Source organism: Phalacrocorax carbo, chromosome 10, assembly GCF_963921805.1.
Source record: "Phalacrocorax carbo chromosome 10, bPhaCar2.1, whole genome shotgun sequence".
NCBI lineage: Eukaryota > Metazoa > Chordata > Aves > Suliformes > Phalacrocoracidae > Phalacrocorax > Phalacrocorax carbo.
In genome coordinates this window covers 26,297,449-26,320,584 of record NC_087522.1, presented here as the reverse complement: position 1 = coordinate 26,320,584, position 23,136 = coordinate 26,297,449, and the positions used below count along the sequence as shown (strand labels likewise).

Genomic DNA, 23,136 nt, shown 5'->3' with positions numbered 1-23,136 from the left:
GTTTTTGTTGCTATTGAAAACTTGGGACGATATGTAAACATAGGTAGTGCATCTCATTATTATTCCCAAAGCTAGAGTATACAGTGCTAAGGATTGAAAGTTGAACACAAATAAAGAAAAAATGCATAACTAAGATTGTCAAGGAATACTGAATTCTGTTATATTACAAACAGTAATTAAAGTTATTTAGGACAATGTGATTAATTAAATTTTATAACCTCAAATTTGTATTACCTGTCTTTTCATTGTTCAGATTTGCACTTTAAGTGTTATATTATCATAATTGTTTCTGCTACTGTTATTGTCTCTACATATACGAAAAAGGAAGGATTTAGATTGCCTTTATCTGGAGTTGTATATGTTCATTTAGTTTTTTCAAAACTCCGTAATTTTAAACAGCAGCCCCTTATAGATATGAAAGAAAAACGGAAATAGCACAATTGAAACACAGAGGTTTGCAATGCTGTAGAAAATTCCTCTACTACAAAACATTTTCTGCTTACCTTGTACACGCCAAAGAAAATTTGTAATCCAGTAAGTTGTTATATATTTTTCCAAGCGTGTGTACCAAAAATAAAATAGTTCAAAATTTTGCCATTTTTGAGTAACCATGACCTTAAAAAGTCTTAATTTCCCTGCTAAAATGAAAAAATGCATATTCTTCTGCTCAAGGGAGATGAAACCTTGGAAACAGAAACAGGTGCTATTCAGCAGATAAATAATTAGTACTCAAAAGGAAAACATGCTTACTTGTACTTGGTAACGAATATGTGTAAATTCAATGCATCTGAAATATTTATCAAAGTTTCCCTAGTCATGGCAACAAGCATTTGGGAAATTGTTTACATGCCACAAACACCATAACCCAAGGAACATACAGTTAAATATGGAACATTATTCTTCCATATGCATCTGCTTTCCTTTACTAAACAGGTTTTGCCATCTCAGAGACACTTTGCAAAACAGGTAACTTAACAATGATTTTTTACAGGAAAATACAGGCCATGTTAAGAATAAATGGATGCATACTGCACATTTCCAGGTTTGGACACAGTTGTATCTTCTATGACAAGCTTGGATATCCTATAGCTAAAGTAGGTTATTACACCTATATTCTGGAAAACTGGCAGAGGACAAAAAGCAAAAAAAAGTTATAGATCAAGAATCCCACCTGTATTTAAGGACAAACTTTAAAATTATTCAACGTGTAGGGTGAAAGTCTTCTAAGTTGTCAATATAGAAGTCTGTCTGAAAGAGACATCAGAAGCTCTTCAACCAACTTACAAAAATTCTTCTGCCAGCTATACACAGAAAGGTGTTGCTTGGACAGATGAAACTTCTTAATACATTAACTAGTTTTTACAATATTTCTTTTTAATATGAATGTTCTATAAAAAATTTGGTGTATTCATTATTTATATTTTTATTTCCTTTTTACAGCATTGGTTTGTTTGTTCTGGAGGACATACTTGGGGAAAAAGAATAATCCAAAAAAAAAATCTCTGTGAGAAAAAGCAAAATCACTGGAAGCTGAAATGTAATCTGAACTGTATAAATGATAAGAAAAAATATATGATACTAAGATTCGTGCACACAATAGTCAGAAATTGTAAAGCTAACCAGAAGGAATGAACTGTAATATAAACATAATTCATCTTACTTGGATTTTGCCTCTTGCAACAATGAAGGATCATCTGTAGCCAAATACACTCTTTTTTTATCAACATGCATTCTGCGAGCAAGAAGTTCAAACCGCTCTTCAACATGTACCATGTACTCTTCAATGGGATGAAATGCTGCCTCTGTTCCTACTTTGTCTGTCCTTCGAACATGAACACTGGAAAAAGAAACTAGGAATTCAATTTATAAATAAAACACATACTTTAGCAACTGAAATTTTAACTTTAAATTTCATGCCTGTGCTTTTAGAATGCATATTAAATTGAATCCCTACATAAAACATGGAAAGATTAGAACTCATTGATGTCCATCAAGACACACTGATAGCATGAAGTTAGCTGTCAGTCTGTTCTTGAAAGCAATACAATAATCTTGCAAGGAAGGCAAAAGGTAACTGAAAGAAGAGAATGAGGGAGATTTAATTATAGCATACAAAGCATTCGTTCTGTGTAGAAGGTTATCTGGTGCAGTTATAGCTTGATCAATACAGTTCAAAAGGAAAATATGAATATTTGCATCATCGATATATTGGGACACGAGCTACAATGCACGGTTTGAATGAAGGTAGTTAAAAACGCTTCTTCCCCATCTGCTTGAAACCTAATAAGTCTTCAGATCCACCAGTGGTGAAGTGGCCGACTGACTCAATGGTCAAAACCCAACTAACATTTGGACAGAACTATCGTGTACTCCTACAAAAAGAAAGATTAAGGATTAAAGGAAAATTCTTGCAAAGGAAGAAATATTTGCAGACTCTAGTACAGCAGCAGCAAAGTTTTTCATGTTACATGACAGTAAAACATTTCTTCCATAAGCTGCTCTTTATTGCCCATAGGTGCATTCCTTGTCCCCATATCTCCCCGTACAGACCTTTCCATTTCACAGTTACTGCTAAGAAACAACAATAGTGAAAACATCAGCAGGAAAGGGAAAGGCACATACCATGTTCAGGTGCAGCCAACAACAAAATTAGTTGTGGATTGTGGCATGTAAAATGTAGGCTTAGCCTTTTTTCCTCAAATGTAAAGGCTATAGGCACTTGAAAAGAAGACACAGACAGAAAAGTGTCTGGAATAAAAGCTGTAAGGCAATTACATGAATGAAATTCTGTATTACATTTCTAGATATGGAAGGACATATAAAAAAGCCTCCTATTGAGCTGCCTTTTATGTATCTGTCCAACTACAGGCAGGCAAGCATACTGAAGAAGTACTTGTAATCAACTTGTATTATGCAGAAAGCACCCTCTCTCCCCACAAAATGCTTGAGGCTCTTGGATAACCATCATAAAACAATTTGTCCTGAACAGGAATCACTATATACACATATTAAAGTACAGACAGTTAAAAATAAAACTAAATACCCACCCGATCACTGGATGTTTGAAACCAAGTTTTCTTGTGGCTTCCTCTATTTCTTTTTCTAACCAAGGCTGTGGACGAATCAAGTATTTCACAAACTGCGAGACCCACCACACTGCAGGATCACCATGTACACAAATGAGCCTGTCAGCCAGGTCTTCCGGGATAGCCAAAGGCAAATAAGGTGGCCGTGGGTGTAAGCTGTCAACAATGGGAAGTTCCACCACCTGAACATCCTTATCATTAGCTTCACCTGTTTTAAAATACATACTAGGATGAGTCAAGTAATTTACTTAATTAGTAAGCTTTACCATCAGCAAGTAACATCCCACACATATCAGGTAAACGGTGTCTTCAACTTCAAAAAGACTACCTAACCCTTGCTCTACTTTTTCAAAACAGCATTAAAAAAAATTAATAAAAATCATAATTTTAGACTAAATTTATGTATGGATTGTATCTAACAATCCACTCTAGTAGAAAAAAGCTGAAGGTCCTTGAATTTTTAGCAGCTGGTAGTTAATAAAGATATAAAAAGTGTTCCTGTTTATATATTCATACCTTTTTATATAAAACTACACCATTACCATGTGGTAAAGCTTACTTGGAGGCTTGTTATCTAAAATGCTTAAAATTGAGCTACTTGTTTAAAAAATAAACAAAGAAATTTATTAAAAAATACCTATATAGTCCTGCTGCTCTTTTGAATACATTTTATTGCAGTTAATCTCACCATTTCAGACATCATTAGAACCACTGAATTAGCTACTCTACTGACAGAAGGGGAGAAAGGACAGAGAGAGACAACTCCTGTCTTGAATTTAAACTATGAAGATAAGAAGCAAATTAAATAGATCAAGGAAAACACCCAAGCACTATGCAAACGTGTGATTTACATACAAGTAAGCATTTGTTATCTTTTAAATACTAACTAAAGTGGAATATACAGATGTTTTAGATTGAACTTTCATTTAAGGCTCAATAGCCACTAAACATTTTTAAGAGTTTTTATGAAGTGCCTACGTAACTGATAATTCAAAGCTATTTTTTTCATCCACTGAAATAAATTATAATACACGACAACATAATACACATCGTTACATTTTTGAAACATTGAACATTTCAGGTAACATTTCTAGTGTGCTCATTTCCTCCAGAATAGTATTTTAATTGTCCAGTGTTTACTGGCAAAGATGGTTAATTCTCTGTTTAGTGCTCACCAGACAGGAAAGAAAATTGTTTTAAATATAAGCAAATCAAACTCATATAACTGTTGATGACCAAGTAAACCTAATGGCTGAAAAAATCAATTCAGTAGAAGGTTAACAAGACTTATTCTAAGAACAGTTAAAAACCCCTAAGTTTAGAACACTTTTGCATGCACTAAAAATAATGTCAGCAGATTTGTGACCATGTCCTAGAAATATGACAATTACATGATTAAGTCATACATTGCCAGAATGCCCCGTTAACACCACCGAGCCTACTGAAACCACTCAAAATTCAGCAGTAACCCTCCGAGATATGGTTATTTAAATAAGGAATGTTTGTTATGATCAGGTATATTTCCAATTCATTTTTAAAAGATTTGTAAAATCTGTCTTTATAGATGTAACTATATGTTATATTTCATCACTGCGCTGTATTCCACCTCTATAAAGGGATCTTCTAAAAGAACTTCCTGTAGAATATGTACTGCAGGTATTAATGATACTTCTTAATTCAAGAAGCCAATTCATATTTTTGACATCTATTTTAGCACTTACAGAAAAAAATAACTAAAAGTTCATAAGTTTAGTAAAAATACTGATCATTTAAGTTTTCTTGTAATAAGATGGATAATATTTTATCAGAATTGTCTTCAGAAAGCTGCAATAATGAAAAGCAGCCTGAAGCCAGAGAAGCGCTAAGTCTGGTGCAGATGTGAAGTACTAGAAGTCTAGACAAGAAACATTCAGCCTGGGAATGGTATGAAGGAACGCTTGGGGTTCCATCCTTTTTACCCTTTCCCCCTCAATTAAGAGTGGGGGAAGGAACAGGGTGGCAAAAGAAGCAATAGCGATCTTAGCCAAGAGAAGTAAGGAAAGACTCCAGTTAGAGTTAGAGAAAGAAATTCACTGCAATCCTTTTGAGGAGAAAAAGCAGAGATGCTGAGGCACACACAAAAAGGCAAATTTTTAAGTATGGTAGCACTGACAAATTTTTAAACTTCATCCTATCATTGAAAAAATACATTGTTATGTAAAGGCAGCCATTTGGAAAGTCTTGCTATTGATAAAGCTGATTGAGCGATCCAACCCACTATTTGGCATTCTGACCCCGAAAAGCACCCAATACATTGTTCCATACTGTTCAAAGGATAATAGTGTGCTTCTAGAAAGTTCCACAGGCTGGCTTAATGTTTTGAAAAAAAAACCAAGACTGGCTGGCAGTAACTAGGAAAGCTCTCAGCATATTTCAAACTAGATTAAAAATACCAAATCACAAAAATACCAAAGAGGATTGTGAAAAAAAGTCCCAAACAAAAAAACCCAACCAACCAAAAAAAAAAAACCACCCCACCCACCCAAACCAGAATTCAGCTTCCAACTGTATGTGACATAGTGTTCAAACAGCAATGAAGTTGCAAAAGACTTGCTGCGATCAAAGTCAGAAGCAAACAAAATGTAGTTCATTAAGGTAAAACAAACAATTTGGTTGTGCAAAATTAAATACTAGGTCAAGCATTAATGAATGCACTTTGAGATACAGAAAACTGCTTTTTGAGAAGGAATTGAAAATATCATATGGTTATTTCACAGAGGAGACTAAGAGTTCCTTACTTTGTAGAACCCCGCAATATGAGACCCAACAAGGGAACTATCACCGAAAGTATGAGTAACAAATGGGATGTATTTCATTTTATGACAAATACAGATCAAAGAATGTGTTGTTATTATAATTAGAAATTTTGAAATGGTTACAGAAGCCCCCCATGTTTCAGGACTTTTGCCGGTTACTAACTGTTGACAAAATAATTCTGACACACACAGTATTGTGTTGAGACAATTCACGTAACTGTTTTGGGGGAAAAAAAAAAAATCAAACTATCAATGTGGTCATCGCTATTTTCAATGTTCTATTTTGTTAACTGTTTACATAAAATTAGAAGTGGGCAAGTCTACATAATCTAAACATACAAGCTTCTGATAAAGCACTGCCATTTGACATCACTGATGAGAACATCTGTGTAATCAAACATGCAGATGTATGAACAATTCTTGGAAACTTTGACAACTTTCTCGTTTTTATTACCTTTATTATCATTCTAACAATGAAGAAAAATCTTCCTGTTAGTCTTCACTCACTTTAAGAAGTATGAGATTGCAGAAGCAGTAAAAGGAAAACTTACAGCAACTGTTTGCTTTTGTCCTGGACAAAACCAGTGAAGAGTAACTCTTAGCAACCTGAAGGAGTAAACAACTCCCTGCAACAGCCACATAGGCAAGTGACAGCTGGCTTATCCTACTGATCAATCCCCCCCGCAACGTTCACTGAAAGATTTCTAATAGGCAATGGTCTTGCCCCATTTTCAACAGGCAGAGTTTAAAAAACTTTCACGGACATTTTGGATAGCAGGATATTGTTTTAATTTAGTCAGAAATAAGCTGCAATCAAAATCACTGATACAGTAGATAACCAAAACTCAGACTGATAGGCAAGCATGTGCATTACAAAAACATTAAGTCACATTCTTGATTGATATGAGTTGGAGCTCTTCAGCTGAAGATAGTGAAGCTGGGTTAAAAATAAGACTGATTTTTTTCAACCACACATTTCTTCAGTTTTTAGCTATGTATTCTCTAAATTTTAAAATACCAGAGTTCTTCCACTTCCAAGCATATTTTATTAAATAATAGATAAGCTATAAAAGGTAATAATCCATATTAATGTTCCTGTATCTCTCATGTTGATAGTTCAAGTCAAAGTATTATGTCAAACAGGTCCAACTCCCTGCTCAGTGCAGGTCCAACTTTGACATTTGATCACAGAATCGTAGAATTACTTAGGTGGGAATATACCTCCAGAGTTGCTACAGGGCATTTACATTTCAGCAATACTTTAAGCTACTTCTTCCCATGTGATTTATTTTGCTTTTACAGTTGCCAAAATTTGCCTCTATAATTCTATTAATAGCTTGTGTAAATTTCATGTGATTCCAGGTGATATTTCTCAATGTGGATTAACCTAATAATTAAACTAAACTAAATAATAAACCTGCCTGGACACAGTCCTGTGCCCCCTGCTCTAGGTGAACCTGCTCAAGCAGGGGGGTTGGACAAGGTGATCTCCAGAGGTCCCTTCCAACTCCTACCAGTCTGTGATTCTATGATTTGTCCTCCAAAGTTCTGCAACTTAATCAGTTTTAATTCACTGAGTAATTAAAAGATCAAGTGTTTTTGAAATAGTCATAAAGTACTGCACTATTGGTAACACTCTTTTATCATAACAACATAATCTGAAGGAAAATCACGGACTTGTAAAGAAACTGATTTTTATTTAGATGACCCATGCCAGTTGCACCACCTAGTTCCCATTTATCACCATTTTTTAAAATATGTTCATCACTAACAGGTCAGTAATACAGTTTTAATTTCCAGGAGTTCCACTGATTACTTTTTAAATACTGAAATGAGCTCTGTGTGTTATAAAAAGCATTACTTTGTTTCCCTGCAATACCCCAATGTGCCTTAATTGCTTACTTTACAGCTCACAGGAGTTATTTAATTTTTCGAGGTTTGGCATAATCTTACTCTCTACTTTTCAAATTTCATCTTTGTCCTCCTAATTCAAAGGCCATTTAGAGACTTTTGCTATTTGTAGCTTTCATATAAACTTATTGGAAGTGTGAAAAATGTTGGTTTGGCTCAAAACAACCTTTGGAATTATGTTATTTTACTTTACCTTACCTTACCTCCTGCCCTCTGCACATTGCCTTAGACCCGCATGTGGATGTGCATTTTTGTTGGGTGTTCATTACTTTTCAGCGCAAAATGTCAACCTCATTTCAAATAACAATACTATTAGTTAGCGTTAACTGAAAAATCTGTTTGAGCATTTCATTAATTCTCCTATTGTTTCAAAATTCATCCTGTTGTGTAAATGAGAACTTCAGTTTCGTTTGTGTATAACAATAAACTCCAATAAACTGAATAAATTAAAATAAAAATTGAATAGCTTAATTGCTTTTGTGTTTTTATAATATTGACTTATTTAAGCTTGTATCAATTTGCGTAGACTAATCACAGCTCTGCTTAACTAAGCTCTACAACCTGAAAATCTTACTGCCAATTTGTTTTTTTTCTCTAAGATTTTTTTTGTATTAAAAATAAACAAAGGTTTTGAACTTCATTTCTGATTACTTTCTCACTAGTGTTCCACTTAATTTTTTAAATGATCCTTTATCTAATCAAGCCTTTCAAGGCAGGCAGGTATGGAATAAATCTGGTGCAATTCAGTTTTAAAGAAACTGAAAATACAGTCTATACTTCTTTTTTTTCAGGTTTTATATGCCATATGGGTAGTGTTGTCCCATTTGTCACCTCAGAGGCTGATAGCTTCAGGAGGGAACAAACCAACGTGTTTTCAAACATGCCAACATGTCTTCCATTACTTTTCTCAACCGAGCACTCCCAAGGCTTTTTTTCTGCAACCTTTCCTCTCCTCTCTTGCACAACCCTTGCAACTCCCCTCACATACTCCCAGTGTCTCTTACCACTCTGTACTGTTTCCCTGTTGGAAAGTGACATCTGTGATCAGTCAGCCACCACTGCTCACTTGCTGGTAGGTCTGAACATTAACTTCAGTGGCTGTACACACACACAGAGGCTCTCTGTTTTGAGGACTTTTGAGTTAACAAGACCTATTTCTTTCAGTCAAATTTGGCCAAAATTCATCCAATACTCAGAACTGGGACTAAGTTAGGATAAACAAAGGAGTAGATACAAAGGTACAGCTTGATGACAAAACCTTTGTTCTCACAAGAAACTTGGCTAAAATAACTTTCTGCCAAAGATACTATTTTATCAGCTCCCCTCAAAAAAAGAAAACTTTGATGGCAGTCTTATTTCTGCACCAGCAAAAACCCTAACTTCCAGAGCCTGTGAACTACCAACATGTCTTTGTAACCCAAGTTCCGCTGACTTCAAAGAGTGTGTATTTTCCCATGTCATTCTGGTTCTTTGAAAATCCTACCCATAGTCAAAACCACAACACAAAGCGTGTTCTTAACTGTCCTAATAAGTAATGAGATTTCAATTAAAGTTCTCCCTCTTGGACCTAAATGAAAGCATGAACTGAATGTATCAATTTCTGCATCTGAAATAGCTACGTCTCCTAACAAAACTAAAGCAGTACCATCTACTGATGCCGTTAGGGCCTCCATTCCTTTTTTAGTAAGCTCAGGTGAGCTGCATTATATAAAGACCTATATTTCTGTTTCATTCTGTTGAAAACTCCTAATCATTTATTAGAAGTTTTTATGGCCATCGTCATGTCACTTTGAGAGAACATTAAAAAGTAGAGATTTTTCCCTTCCTCAACTGTTCAGATACCCAGCATGCCAGCTGGAAAGTTTACAGATGAAGTGTACGGTTGCACAAATTACCTTCATGTAACAGTCAGTGAAGGCATTTTCAGTGGACTGCCAAACTAAGTAGAAATCAAGAAGCTTACTAGTAATTTATTTTTCCTTTTATCTTTAGATATTCAAACTGCTTCTGAACAATGTCCCATTTCATCTAAACAGCCTACATCAAAGTGGTACCTGCTTAAGAAAAGCTCCAGCTACCTGGCGACCAGAAAACATTAAAAAAATGTCTTTGCAAAGACAAATACACTTTTATAAATGCAAAGGGCTTCTGCCATGTTATCCAGGTTTAGTAATTCATGCAAACAGTAGTCAGAGTTGATGATTTAAAAGTAAGATCTTACATAAAAGACAGCTGAAATAACTTAGGAAAACATATAGAGAATATCTTTGCAGCAATATTGACGAAAACTAATTTTGGGTTTGAATTGAAACAATTCCACTGGATCTTATTCTCTATTTCAGTCTAATGTTAATTACCGTATACCTGAAAATACTTCCAAATACTTGATTTGAATATTAGGTTTTCTTTTCTGGAACAGAAGATAAACAACTTTTATAATAATCCTTTAACAGCTGCATGGACTTGTCTGGAGGGACTGATCTCTGGCATGCATATGCTAATTGGCTGATGCATATGGCCTGTAATAAGCATGTATAAGCATGCAAAACCCAAGACAATATTTTAGGAGACCTAAAAGTTTTCAAAAGGTCATGAGAATGGAGCTTAGTATTCAGAGTCGTCTGTCCAGGCATCTAGTGGAGAAGGGCTCCCTAATTAGACAAGACATCTACTGCCTTTTTGAACTAGCGGTTTATAACTTGAGCTCCCAGTCTTGTCTTCTTCCAGTTTGAACACTTGGAAGACTCTGTTTTCAATGAATTAGTAAAAATACCTTCATATGTAAGTCCAGATGGAACACAACCCTCAAGGTGAATGTAGACAAAAAGACATTTTAGTTAGCCATAAATAAAAGAGCAGAGGATAAAACTGCTGTGCTGTTGGAAATTCATAGCAGGGAAGCACACTTCACCTTAACAGTGTATCTGAAAGAAACGGAGAGAAACAGGGACACATTCTAGTTCGTACGGTCTACTAACAAAAGGGGGGAAACCAAGAGTATAACCCTACAATAATGGAGAAGGAAATTTTTCTGGTCTTCGCTCATAGCATGTATGCCATTTTCAAGTGGTGTGTCATCAGAAGACAGAGTTCTGTATTTTCCAAAGAAAAGAAGGGGAAAATGTAATGGAAGAATCAATAAAAAACCAATATAACTCACATATAAATAGCAAAGTTTTCTCCAAAACTACTACTGTAATAAAGTATTATTAATTTGCACACTAATAGAAACTTAAAACCATTACTGTTTCTTACAGGAGTTAAGGGCATTTGCAAACAAAATACCCATGTTTTTGAGATTTGTCCCAGGATTTGTGTAATAGCAGATAAGGGAAAATAGGTTCTAACGATTTATCTACAATTTTTCTAAAAAGTTAATGTAAATAATAACAACAATTTTAAAATTGCATTCTTCAACAAAATACAATTTCCAAAAGCACACCTGACTTCCTGAACAGTTACACTGTAGACCCATAGCTAAAAACAAAATCTTTCAACCACTGTTTCTATCCACAAATAATTAGCTAACTACAACTGGTAATATTCATTACATGTCAAGCTTGCTCTAACAAATGGGTGTTTATCCTGTTAATTCAGCAATATTCTTCCAGACACAGTGCTATCATGGAGTAAAATATGTTTCAGTTCTAATCTTGTTTTCTCCTTTATCCTCCTAGTGTTTCCTCCCATAAGTAGATGAAAACAGGGATGGGGTTTTAAGGACAGAATGATCCTAATTGCAATGCTGACCATAAAGTTTGCTGGAAAATTATCCTCAGTCTTAGAAGATTTCCTAAATGGACAAAATATGAACCGGAGGAGGCCACAAAGTGAATTTTAACATAAAACATAATGGGGGACAAAGGCTAATAGTGCAGCGATGTAGATGACAGCCTAAAAACAGTACAAAGTGGTGAAGTGCTGTAACTGTAGTACAGGCTGCAACAACTGAAGAGAGTACCAATAATAATACAAAACACTACATTTTTATGTTTTCTTTTTTCCAGGACATATTGTATTCTTGAAATTCTACTCTGTTCATATCTAAAAAACTGACATGGGCAAGACTTGATAGGTACAACATAATCTTCCCTGCAGAGGTAAGAAATTCACATCCCAGAAGCATCTTGCTATACGTATTTCTGGTTTTAGAGTCTAGTCCATTTTTTAAATGGCATGATGTTTTTAACAGATGGAAACATATATAAAGCTGACACATCAAATAATAACATATAAAGGACAAGTTGAGAAACACCCAGGTCATTATGAATTTTTAAGGAGATAGTTAATACCTGTGTGTTGATACAGCATTTAAGTAAATGTTGTGACATCATCCAGGCATTTTCTGTCCATGACACTTCTACTCCTTTTGACTGTAGCCCCTCCAAACCAGAAGTCCTTCTGAAGATTTCTTTTTGATTCTCAGGTCTCTGAACAGAACAATGCTGTTCTTTTTCAAAACTTGCTTCTGTGTTTTACTACTTCATCCTACTTCCCACCAGTATAGAAATTATTTTCAAAAGTATCTTCTAACTAAACCACAAGATGGGATTGTAACTACAAATAACTTTGCTGTATACTGTATTTAAAAATTACACCAAGAGTTAAATGCCTTCATGTAGATTTCACTAAGTATAAAATTACCCACTATACCAATATCTTCTGCTGCGTCTATCTTATTGGTCCTAATTCTGATTGGAAGACTTTACAGTCTATAATACTATCTCCCTGGTAAACACCTGTTGCAACAAGGCTTTTAGGAGCTTCTGTAACAGAAACAATAATTATAGACACCATTTTCCAATTTTCAAACAATGACCTATATTATATAAATGCAGCTATGACAACAACTAAAATATTCTCAAGATGACCTTTAAGTACTTTTTGTCTAGTTTTGGACAGCCACATTTTGATCACAAGCAAAAAGCTGTGGCAAGTATTTAAAAATAATTAAAATAAACAATGTACTTTTGGACTACAATTTAACTTCTTTTAGGGCTAAAGAAAGGCTGGACTCTTCTCCAATGGGCACATGATCTGTTTCACTAAAACCTTTTTAATTAAGGACAAAGGGAAAAAAAACAGGAATATATTTACATTTTCTTTTTGTTTCACATTGATGTTGTAACTGAGTTCAATTGTGTTACCAGGTATCTTCCAAATAGAACTTTCTTTATACTATTCTGAAGATCTTTTTTTCACATATATGAGAAGAACTTACCTTTCCAGAAACTGTTTTCTATGTGAATAAAAATTACTGAGAAACAATTCATAGCAGGAAAAAGCTAGTCTTCTCTACAAAACAGGATTACAACTGGTCTTTTAAATTACTTTTAAAGCTACAGGAGTTTCTCAGAGATTCAGAAAGCATCAGCTTATGTTTTATAAAGGATGTCCATTTCATGAAAAGCAATACTAAATCATGATTTGCAAGGATTAAAAACATTGCATACATAATTCTTAACTTGAGAAGTGGTGAAACTGGAAAAGACATACAGTGCTTTTATCTGGTCTGCTGGTGATAACATTAGCATGCGCATATGTCAATTAAAAAAAAAAAAGGCAATTCCTTTTATTTGTATTTCATAACATATAACTCCTACTAGGAAAGAATGTAATTGCTTTTCAAATATACTGAAATCTTTGCCTCATTATGCCTTGTGTGATTTTGAATTCACCTCTATCAATTTCATTTTTATTTCTGAATATTATACACTCAGAATATTTTTGATTCAGGCTTCTAATCAGAAGAAGGTTTAAAAATGTTCCAAAGCACTTTAAAGTTGAAGTGAATTTTCAACCATTAGAAAAGATCTTTTTCCAGAATTTATAACCATCTTTAACTTGACAGGAGATTTGCAATGACCTCAAAGACATGCACAGCAAAGTAGGCTCAATAACACAAAACAATCTCTCTCCCCTTCCATGTCATCTCTCTATGTAAAGTGTTTTCCTTCACTGTATGATCAGCTGGTTAAATGACTTTGACTTCCATTTGTCTCTAAGACTTTGCTTCTTTTATTCCACTAACAGCTCCATTCATAAAGTTAAGCACTGATCTGGTATTTGAAAGTGAAAAAGGATTCCATGTGCTCAAAGACAGCATCTAACTCTTTAGTTAAGCCTGGTGGTTCTTTTCATGGATGGACTCCCCTTGTGCAAAAAAGTAAAATACACATTTTAAAAAATGTGTCAACTTATTTTTCCCTTTTGTTTTTCTGCTGTTCCAATCTCTTGAGCAACAGCAGGTAAAGGACTGTTTAAAACAAATTACTCTGTGCTCATCCAAGGCACAGCTACTGAGTTGCTGATGGCTCTATTCAGACTTCCTCATCCTAGCACGTTTACTGTATACAGGCCGCAGCTTCAGTGGGGTCACTGAAATCACAATAACCTTCTATGCCACACTTGCAAAATATTAACACTGAAAGGGAGATAATGCACAGCTTTCAAGAAGAGAGGACAAGGGGGAATGGACACAAGTTGCTCTTGGGGAGATTCCGATTGGACACCAGAGGGAAATTTTTCACACTGAGGACAGTCAACTATTGGAATAATCTCCCCAGGGAAGGGGTTGGCTCGGCCACATTGGGCACCTTCAAGAGTCGCCTGGACAGGGTGCTGGGCCATCTTGTCTAGGCTGGGCTCTTCCCAGAAAGGTTGGACTAGATGATCCCTGAGGTCCCTTCCAACCTGGGATTCTGTGATTCTGTAACACATAGAATCTTAATGAAATGAAGACTTACTGATGGAGAATCTACCATATCCCCTGAATAAATTATGACAGTAGTCAGCCAATCTTTCTGCAAAAAACCAGACCTTATTTCCAACCTGAATTGTCCAGTTGCATGCTTTTGTCTAAAAGTATAGATTTTTTCCATAAATGCCTATAAAATGTGGCAGGACCAGCTTTTAAAACTTGCTTAATTTTTAAATTGAATTATGTTCTTTAATCTCTCACTGTAAAGCAAATTTTTCTGGCCTTGAATCTGTGTAGTTCTTTCTGAGAATCCTTTCATATTTATCAATATCCATTCTGAAGGCCAGATAACAAAACTACACAGTGTGCTGCAGCCTAGTCATTACACTGCAAGTTGAAAATAACTTCTTGCTACTATTCAATAACCCTCCACGTAGACATAAGGATCACACTTTGCTGTCCACTGCATTGCTCTGAAAACTCAGACTTACTTCATTAGAATCCTAAGGCCCTTTTAAGAGTTACCACTTTCTAAATATTTTTTCATGTTTACATACACAAATATCTTCATATAGAGCACCTTACAAAGCACCTTCACAACAAAAAAATCTAGGCAATATCAGTAGCTCTATTTCAAGATTAACGCAATGGAAACTAAGGGAAAATACAAGAGAGATTGCTGTTCTCTCTCAAATCACCATTCCCCAGTATGCTCCACAATAACATAAATTTGCTTGGAAAAAACGTAAATAATGAAAATCAGTGTATAAAAAAGATATTAAGAAGTAGAAATAGAAATGGATCCATTTTTTCAGCAGGAGTTTATAAAGAAAAGAGGTATAGGAGCAAAATATGATCCATACAGTTGTATGCAAGTTGAAGCCCTTTCTAGGCTAATACTAAATATTCATCTGATTTATGTAAAAAACCTTCTGTCAAGGAAGAACTAGTTCATGAAAGGGAACTTTTTTATTTATTGCAATTAATTCTGCAGAACTTTCTATGGTTTGAGTTTGCAATTTTCATTTAGTCCTTTTGATTACTGTTGCCTGAATGGCTTTAATAAATTAAAAACTAATTTTGTGTACCCACAGTATCTTCTTTCGTGAATTATACATATACACATATTAGTTAATTCATATTTTAAGATTATAGTTCAATGTATATTTAAAAGCTGGCACTATGACCAAATGAAGAGCTCTGCCATTTTTTCCCCTCTGGGTAATCCTGCCTTAAAAGTATTAATTCATCAAGCCCTGGCTAAAGGCAGCAAAGTCAATACTCAGATGTAAATGCAGGAAACCTAGTTTCAGGCTTCCTTTTTCAAGTTATCTTTCATCTTACTGCTATGCAGGCCTTATGAGAAGGAGCACACAGTGTTACATAAAACATGTAGATGGCTTCTTTACCTCCGCATCCCTTCATTCCCCACCATGTAATGCAGAAATAACCTCTAACAGTATACTAATCTGTCCTTTCTCTTAATCTTTCTTTTAATCTTTCTTTTCCCATTTAGTGTATTATTGGAGAAGGCCACCAGAACATCATAAATCAGCAAGTAAAAACTGATAAAGAGACCTACCCTGTTTTATCATATTGCAATGATAACAGAACATTTAATTGCATTCCCTTCTATGAATATTTTTATATATATATACTCAAAAAACAACTTTTATTAAAAACCCACGTAAACAGCATAGTAAGTACACTATATAGGAGAAATTATTTTATGAGAAATGGAAATTTATAAATTCCAATGCATTTTTAAACATTTATTTTGACAAATCTAGAAAATCCCATGCTGATTTCATAAGTTGTAGGGAAAAAATTCTTGAAGGTGTTGTTTTGCAGATGAACTGTTTTTAATTACAGTTAAGAATTTCAGACTCATTTGTCCCTGTAGAGGTACAGGGAATATTAAACAAAAAAGAGAGAGAGAGAGAGAGAGAGAGAGAGAGAGAGAGAGAGAGAAAGAAGGAAATCAAAATCTATATACATTTAGAAAGACATAAAAACCAAAGAATCTTCAGTAATATAGAGTGTCTTTCAAATTTACTGGCACTTACATACCCAGTGAAGTTTCCTACTGAAGCCACACTGAAGTTACTGAAAGAGATCAATTGTCAGTATCATTCTTCCTCAGTGATCATGCCATTGCAGAAGATTAGCATTTAACACAGTTTATAGTGCATGCAGCTATCCAGTAGGCTAACCTTAGAAAGATTGTCCTTCATAGCTGAATGTCTTCTATCTCTAGAACATCAACATTCAAATCAGTGGCATTCATTAATTTTTTTTTAAATTTACCACATCAAGATATCGCATGAGTTCAGCCTTCGAACTATTCATCCTGATCTAGAAACTATTTTAAAAAAGAAAAACTGTAGGGAGCCAAAAGGAAACATTATTTCTACTTTCATCAGCAAAAGCCCATATTGCAGGAAATCATTATCTATTTTAACAGATTTTCATTATTTCTTTTCAGATTTTCTTTTTAAGTCATGTGTGTATAAGTGCTCCAAAGCACTGTTTTACAGCATATTATGCTAAATGCAAGGCTCACAAAACTTCCTGCAACTAAATTCTGGGGTCACACAGAGCAGTCTGCCCAGAACCAGGCCCTGATGGCAGTTTCAGTTGCTAACTTTGCCAAACATGAATTGAAAACTTCAGCTGAAGCTTATGTCAATTTTCCATTTCTACATATTTTTATAAAACTTTCATGCATTTCTAAGAATCAGTTGTTGGAAAAAATTATTCACAAAAACCAACAGAATTTTCAAAGAAAAGCTTTGTAGTATCTTGAAGCTTTGAAGAACACGTTATTTCAATGTGTAAATGTTGTTTCAACACATAAACACACAAGTATGTTTACACTCCAATCTGTAAACTGATTTTGTAAATCTGAATAAGTTAATTTGAGATCTCTTAGACTTTAGTAGTTAAATTCTTTAAGATTCCATATGCACAGGCTATGCAGTGTCCTTTTGAGAAGACTGAAAATTTTGATATGTTCTGACTATCAACCACATGGAGAAAGATATGAGATTCACCTGCATCTATTAAAATTCATATGTGTAACTGAAACAGGAGGAACCGACCTTTTGTAGAATTTTCTCTTTGACAAAGCTTACCCCTTAGCTTGTCTGCTGTTGTACTTTCATCCTCTTCTCAAGCAGCTGGTTCTGGACTGTGCCAGTTCATTAGGATAAAAGACCAGCTTATTATCAGTAATAATCAACACTTCCCCAGTTGAACTTATTTACTACATTTGCCGAGATCACACAGTTTATAGGTCAAGAGGGCATCTACTCCAAACTTCTGCTCAAAGCAGGCTCAGCCATGAGATCAGAACAGGATGCTCAGGGCTTCAGCCAGACAGGTCTTGAAAGCCCCCAACGATGGAGACTGCACACCCTCTCTAGGGAGCTTGTTTGGCTATATACATGATGAAAAGGTTTTGCTTTTAATCAGCATTGTTCTTGGCATGGTATCTAAAATAAGGACTTGGAAATGTACTTTACCATCCACAGAACACAAAAGACTAGCTTACTGAACTAGAGACATGCTTGCTTTGGAAAGGCAAGTACCGTTCTTCATTTCATCCTAAACTACAGATCCCTGGAAGATTTTACCCTGCCTTCCTCTGAATTCAGCTAGGTTATCGTATCCGAACCTTCTACGAAGTTACAAACAGCTAACTGGAGAAATATTTTGAAGTAGAAAAATATTTGTAACACCTTTTCCACAGACACAACAGAGGAAACTATGAGGTCTGGTTGACACTTACACACATACAATGTGTTGGATCAAGGAAATTTCTGCAGTTTAATTCTTGTTATGGCTGGACTCAAACAGGCCCTGGGCTGAATTGTCCACTGCATAGGCAATTCTCCTTTCTCTACATATCCTCCATGGCATACTTCCTCACTAAAATTCTAATCACCCAGATAACAAAGATCTTCAAGTACTATTAGATCCAACATGAATAAGAAATGTTACTGATTCTCTGGAAAGAAAAAAAGAACACAAATGAAACTAACAAAACAACACATGGCTCAAAAAAACCCAACAAACATACATACAACACAACACCCAAGAGTTTTCAGTAGGAAATAAAATGACTATAAAGCAATCATTCAAAGTAGTACAACTGTTGAAGATACAGACAATTCCACTATATAAAACTAGAAATCCTTGAAAGGCACCAGTTCTACCTAAAACTGGCTTGAGGGCTTAAATAATTTGAGAAACTATGAGAGGTACAATCACTATGGAATGGCAACTGAAATCTGAGACACTTGTCAGAACACACAATTTTTCCCTGTGGCTATGGGACTGGCCACATGTTACACCATTTCAAAGACAGAAAGACAGATGAAGTGAAGGAATGAAAATCTACAATTTTTCTTCTCCCCTCAGCACTGATGTTAATTCCCAAGCCCCGTGTCTTGTTTCAGAACTCTCCTGAAACACAGTGTAAACCTGTACCTATCAGAAATTAAGGAAGGGAATACTTTTTGTAATTCTAGGGTACAGGTTACAGTCTCTGATGACAGGGAAATTTGGCCATTCTTCCCTGCATGTAACTAGACACCATCCAAAATCTGTGTATCAGGGGTAGCCAACCTAACAGGAAGAATGAAGACGGTCAGTGGCAAACCAGTTTGTCAACCCAGACTTGAGCAGCCCTGCTTGCTAATCCGGACAAAATGTATATTGCCTCTATGGCACTGGGATAAGTACTGGTCTGCAAAAGTCATGCTGTAGCTCTTGCAGTTCTAATGAGAAAACTCTGTGTTAAAATAACGTCTCATCAATGCATTGTCTCTTACATTGTCTACTGAAAATCCTCACAAATTTTCAAATGTTCCAATGAAATCCAAGTCACTGCTGTTACTGGCAAATACATCCTTCAGGACATACTGGAAAGAAATTCTGGAGTCTGTTCTTGAGTCTGTAGGCACAATTAACATATGTAATAAAAAGAATCAGCCCTTCTTATCTGGCCTTAAGCAGAGAGTTACGAAGCCAAATTTCCTTTCTGGGATAAGATTAACGTGCCACATGCTAACAATCAAAATTTGCATCAGTGCTGATAAATAAAACAGCTATAGCCTGAGAAGTGGTACAGTATCTCCCTTACTGTTTCCCACTCTAAGTGGTTTTTGTCCATAGCTTAGCTCATTCTCTACCCATTGTTAGCTTATCTACTCATCCAATAATTAGGTGGACTATAATTGTCAATAATACAAAATATTATTAAAACTAACATTCTACCTCTCTCTAACCCAATTATTTAATTATGTTTTTTCCAACAATCTCCTTTTATCAATGAAGACACATCACTAAATTTACCTAGTCTTGGGTAAGAACAGTCAGTTGTATTCTTTTTGATCAACTGTGTCTTCCCTGCATTCACTGTAACATTTAGAAACTGCTACTGTAATACCAGTTACAGACTTAGGAAAAAGAAGGATGCCTAACAAAAGAGGAGCAGTCAATAAAATCTGTTTTAGCAAGCTGATAATTATTCACATAGAAATTATCTGTACAGAAATTGCATTTAAAACAATTCTAATATTTATCATAGACTGAGAGAAAAAAGTTAGCATATTTTGCCAGCCATCTCCAGCTGTGCTGTATAACTACTCAATGCTGAGAAAGACCTGAAAAATGTTTTAAATACATAAACTATAAAACCATGCAGATGTAATAACTCTTCAAGCTGCTGACTGCAACAATTCCATTAAAATGAATGCTGTTTACTGAGACAAAGCTATCTGATCCTCCAAACAGGAATGCTCATCTAGTTATTCCAGCAAAATTGTTCAGCCTAGTATAAGAACGGACCAACTTACCAATCTACAAATAAAGAGATATGTAACATTGCCACAGTTTTTACAACCTGAATTTCGAGTCAGTTCAGTTTACTGTAAAATTAATTTCAATTATTTCATTATTTTGATGGGGTGTGAATGACTACTGGAATCCATTTTCTTTCTATTTCTTTTGCTTTGTATTTGAAACATGCTTTATTGTTTTAAAGTTTACCAACAACAATATCTATTTAATACTCTCTTCCCTCAAAAAACTGGATTAATATCTCACACATAACACAGTGGCAAACTGCTGAAGAATTATAATTTAAAACTGAAATACAAAAATTTTGTACTAAAAAACTCTGTCAAAGCAGAGGTATCTTAAGGTGTTTTTTTCGATACAATAAAAAAATAAGATTTAAAAGATGCTTATGTATACAACTGCAGTCATAGTTACTATGCTCCACATAACACTAAAGAAAGAGGTACAAAAATAGTTCTACATGAATGAAGCTGCAAAAAACAAGGAGAAATTATTTGAGTTATTAAGTCGTACCTGACCAGTGTCCAGTGGTGGTACCTGATCTGTCAGTACATGTCTCGCTTACAGGTCTAAATACAGTCTCCCAGCCACCGGTAGCATAGCGCCAATTCTGAGACTCTAAGATGAGTGTTCGCTGAGTGCCATAAGCGATCATGAAGCAGTAGACTACATGATGAAGTTGACAACCATAGCCACAGCCTTTGTTGATATTACACACAAGTTTCTTAGCTTTGCTGCAGTCCTTCGGGTTCTGTAAGTGTGGATCAAAGAATGAAGCTGAAGAGAAGATATACACAAGGGCATACTTTTTTCTAAACAACTGGCAAAGGTAATAAATCACAGAAGTCATCCCGCTATAATACATCTCATATTAAAATGGATGAGTAAGCTTCGGTTCCATGAAAATTTTATGTGAATTCTTCACTGTGAACGTTAACAGTTATTGAACATACTTCACTATCTTAATGTAAAATGGAATATGTTCAAGATTTTAAATTACTTTTTCATTTGTACATCTGACAGAGTAAGCTAACACTGGGACTCAGAGTTCACATTTTATCAACATGATTCACAGTGTTGGAATGGTTTTTCCTTTGGCAGTTTATCAAGTTCGTTAGTTCTCTTTCAATGAGCATGCAAGTGACCCAACGAAATAAAATTTCCACCTATCTATGGGATACAGAATAAAAAATAAAACGCTTCTTTACATACTGCTTCCCAGAATAAATGACCACATACCAAAAAAGGAATATAAAACACATACCTGGCAGACTGATAAAAGACAGTATTTTAATCTGCATGCGCTCTCAATAAAATAATATACTACACTTCCACAATCCAATAAACAATAAAGGAGGCAAATGTCTACATGATGTGAATGCTAAGTTTAAAAGTACAAACTAATAAATATTTTTAGATACGTGGACAATACAACAACATAATCTACATAAGTTTTTCTTTCTGTAAAATATAGTACTTTGCCGTACCCATTCATACTTGCATGCCTCTAGACGTACTTCTGCATTCCAAAAAGGTTTTTTATAAAATCTCTACAATGAAAAGTTAGTTTTCAGTTAAGCTGCAAGAATACTGATATTTGAGCATCAATATAAATTCTGTTCTTCTCACATCTCGAAAACTTTACATAACATTTTCTGTAACTTTGCAACATATCAGGTCTTTCCAAAAACCAACAATCACTCTCTGGAGAATTAAGATCTCTCCATCAGGTAATCTTAAAAATAATCTGAATATTTTGAGTCCTAGAATACTTAGTATAAATTTTAATTTGTGCATTCAGTTGTGTAAAGGAGAGGAGAATAGTTCAGATCTGGAAAAAAAAGAAGAAGAAAAAAATAAACCCCACAATATGCAGTACTTAAACATATGATTTTTTATTTTAAGGAAAAAAGATCTGATTCAAAGCCCAACTAGTTATGATAAACAATAAATTAAATAAAATTTCCATTCCTAATTTTTGTTTCTCAGACCCATAGTCTTGCTATCACAGATCTATGGGATAACTTGAGTCTAAACCGAACAGTTATCTTTGAGATTATAACAAATCTACTTCCCATAGTCTTTTAGTAGAGAAAGAGGGTTTTTCTAGTATTGCGTGCAAGTCCACAAAGAAAGAAATCCATGAAAAAAAAATCTCCTCCCTAAATCCGCAGATATATTTACATCACACAAGAAAGTGAAATGATAGCAGGTGCAAGTATCATCATTTTATGCTGTTAACTGTTACTGTGTAGAAAAGACGCTAAAAAAAAGACAATAGCGTATATTGTTATGTTGCTACTTCTTTAACTAAAATATAAAAATAAACTAAATAATTAACTAAAATAAAAAATATAAGAAGCTTCCTTCTGTCATTTAGAGTTGTCAGAAGCAGACACAACTGTCCAGCTATAGAAGTTGAAAATTTGTATTTTGTGTTTATCTTTTACTTCTATTTTTGAAAGATGTGTCTAGATGTTTTAATTGCTACTGAATAACTCAAACTTCATACAGAGTATCTCAGAAGAGTTTTAATACCATTGTGTAACACACTATAACTAGATTGTAAAAAGAACTATTACGGTCAAAAGTAAAGCATTAGCAGAATGTACTTATGAAAAAGTAGGACATACAAGCATATCACAAGATATCAATTGGCTTAGACAGAATTTTATTTATTTTTAAAATGAACTCATGATTTTGCAACATACTTTGAGACACTTCAACAAATCTTTAAAGAAAGCATGCAAAAAGGAACAATAGATACATTAGAGATGTC

The 23,136-nt window shown here is 34.7% G+C and overlaps 1 protein-coding gene across 4 annotated transcripts in view; it reads right to left on the bottom strand.

The window, feature by feature from the left end:
* The window catches only part of FUT8 (fucosyltransferase 8), a 135,977-nt gene that overhangs the window by 16,806 nt on the left and 96,035 nt on the right, over positions 1-23,136 (bottom strand). For 3 of the 4 annotated variants that reach the window (XM_064462712.1, XM_064462713.1, XM_064462715.1), the window contains 4 exons: positions 21,845-21,907; positions 20,871-21,108; positions 3,048-3,294; positions 1,661-1,837 (listed from right to left, as the gene is read on the bottom strand). In XM_064462712.1, coding sequence (XP_064318782.1) covers positions 1,661-1,837; positions 3,048-3,294; positions 20,871-21,108; positions 21,845-21,907 — 725 coding nt within the window. The remainder of the gene's footprint in view (positions 1-1,660; positions 1,838-3,047; positions 3,295-20,870; positions 21,109-21,844; positions 21,908-23,136) is intronic. The other variant, XM_064462714.1, reaches the window with a different exon arrangement.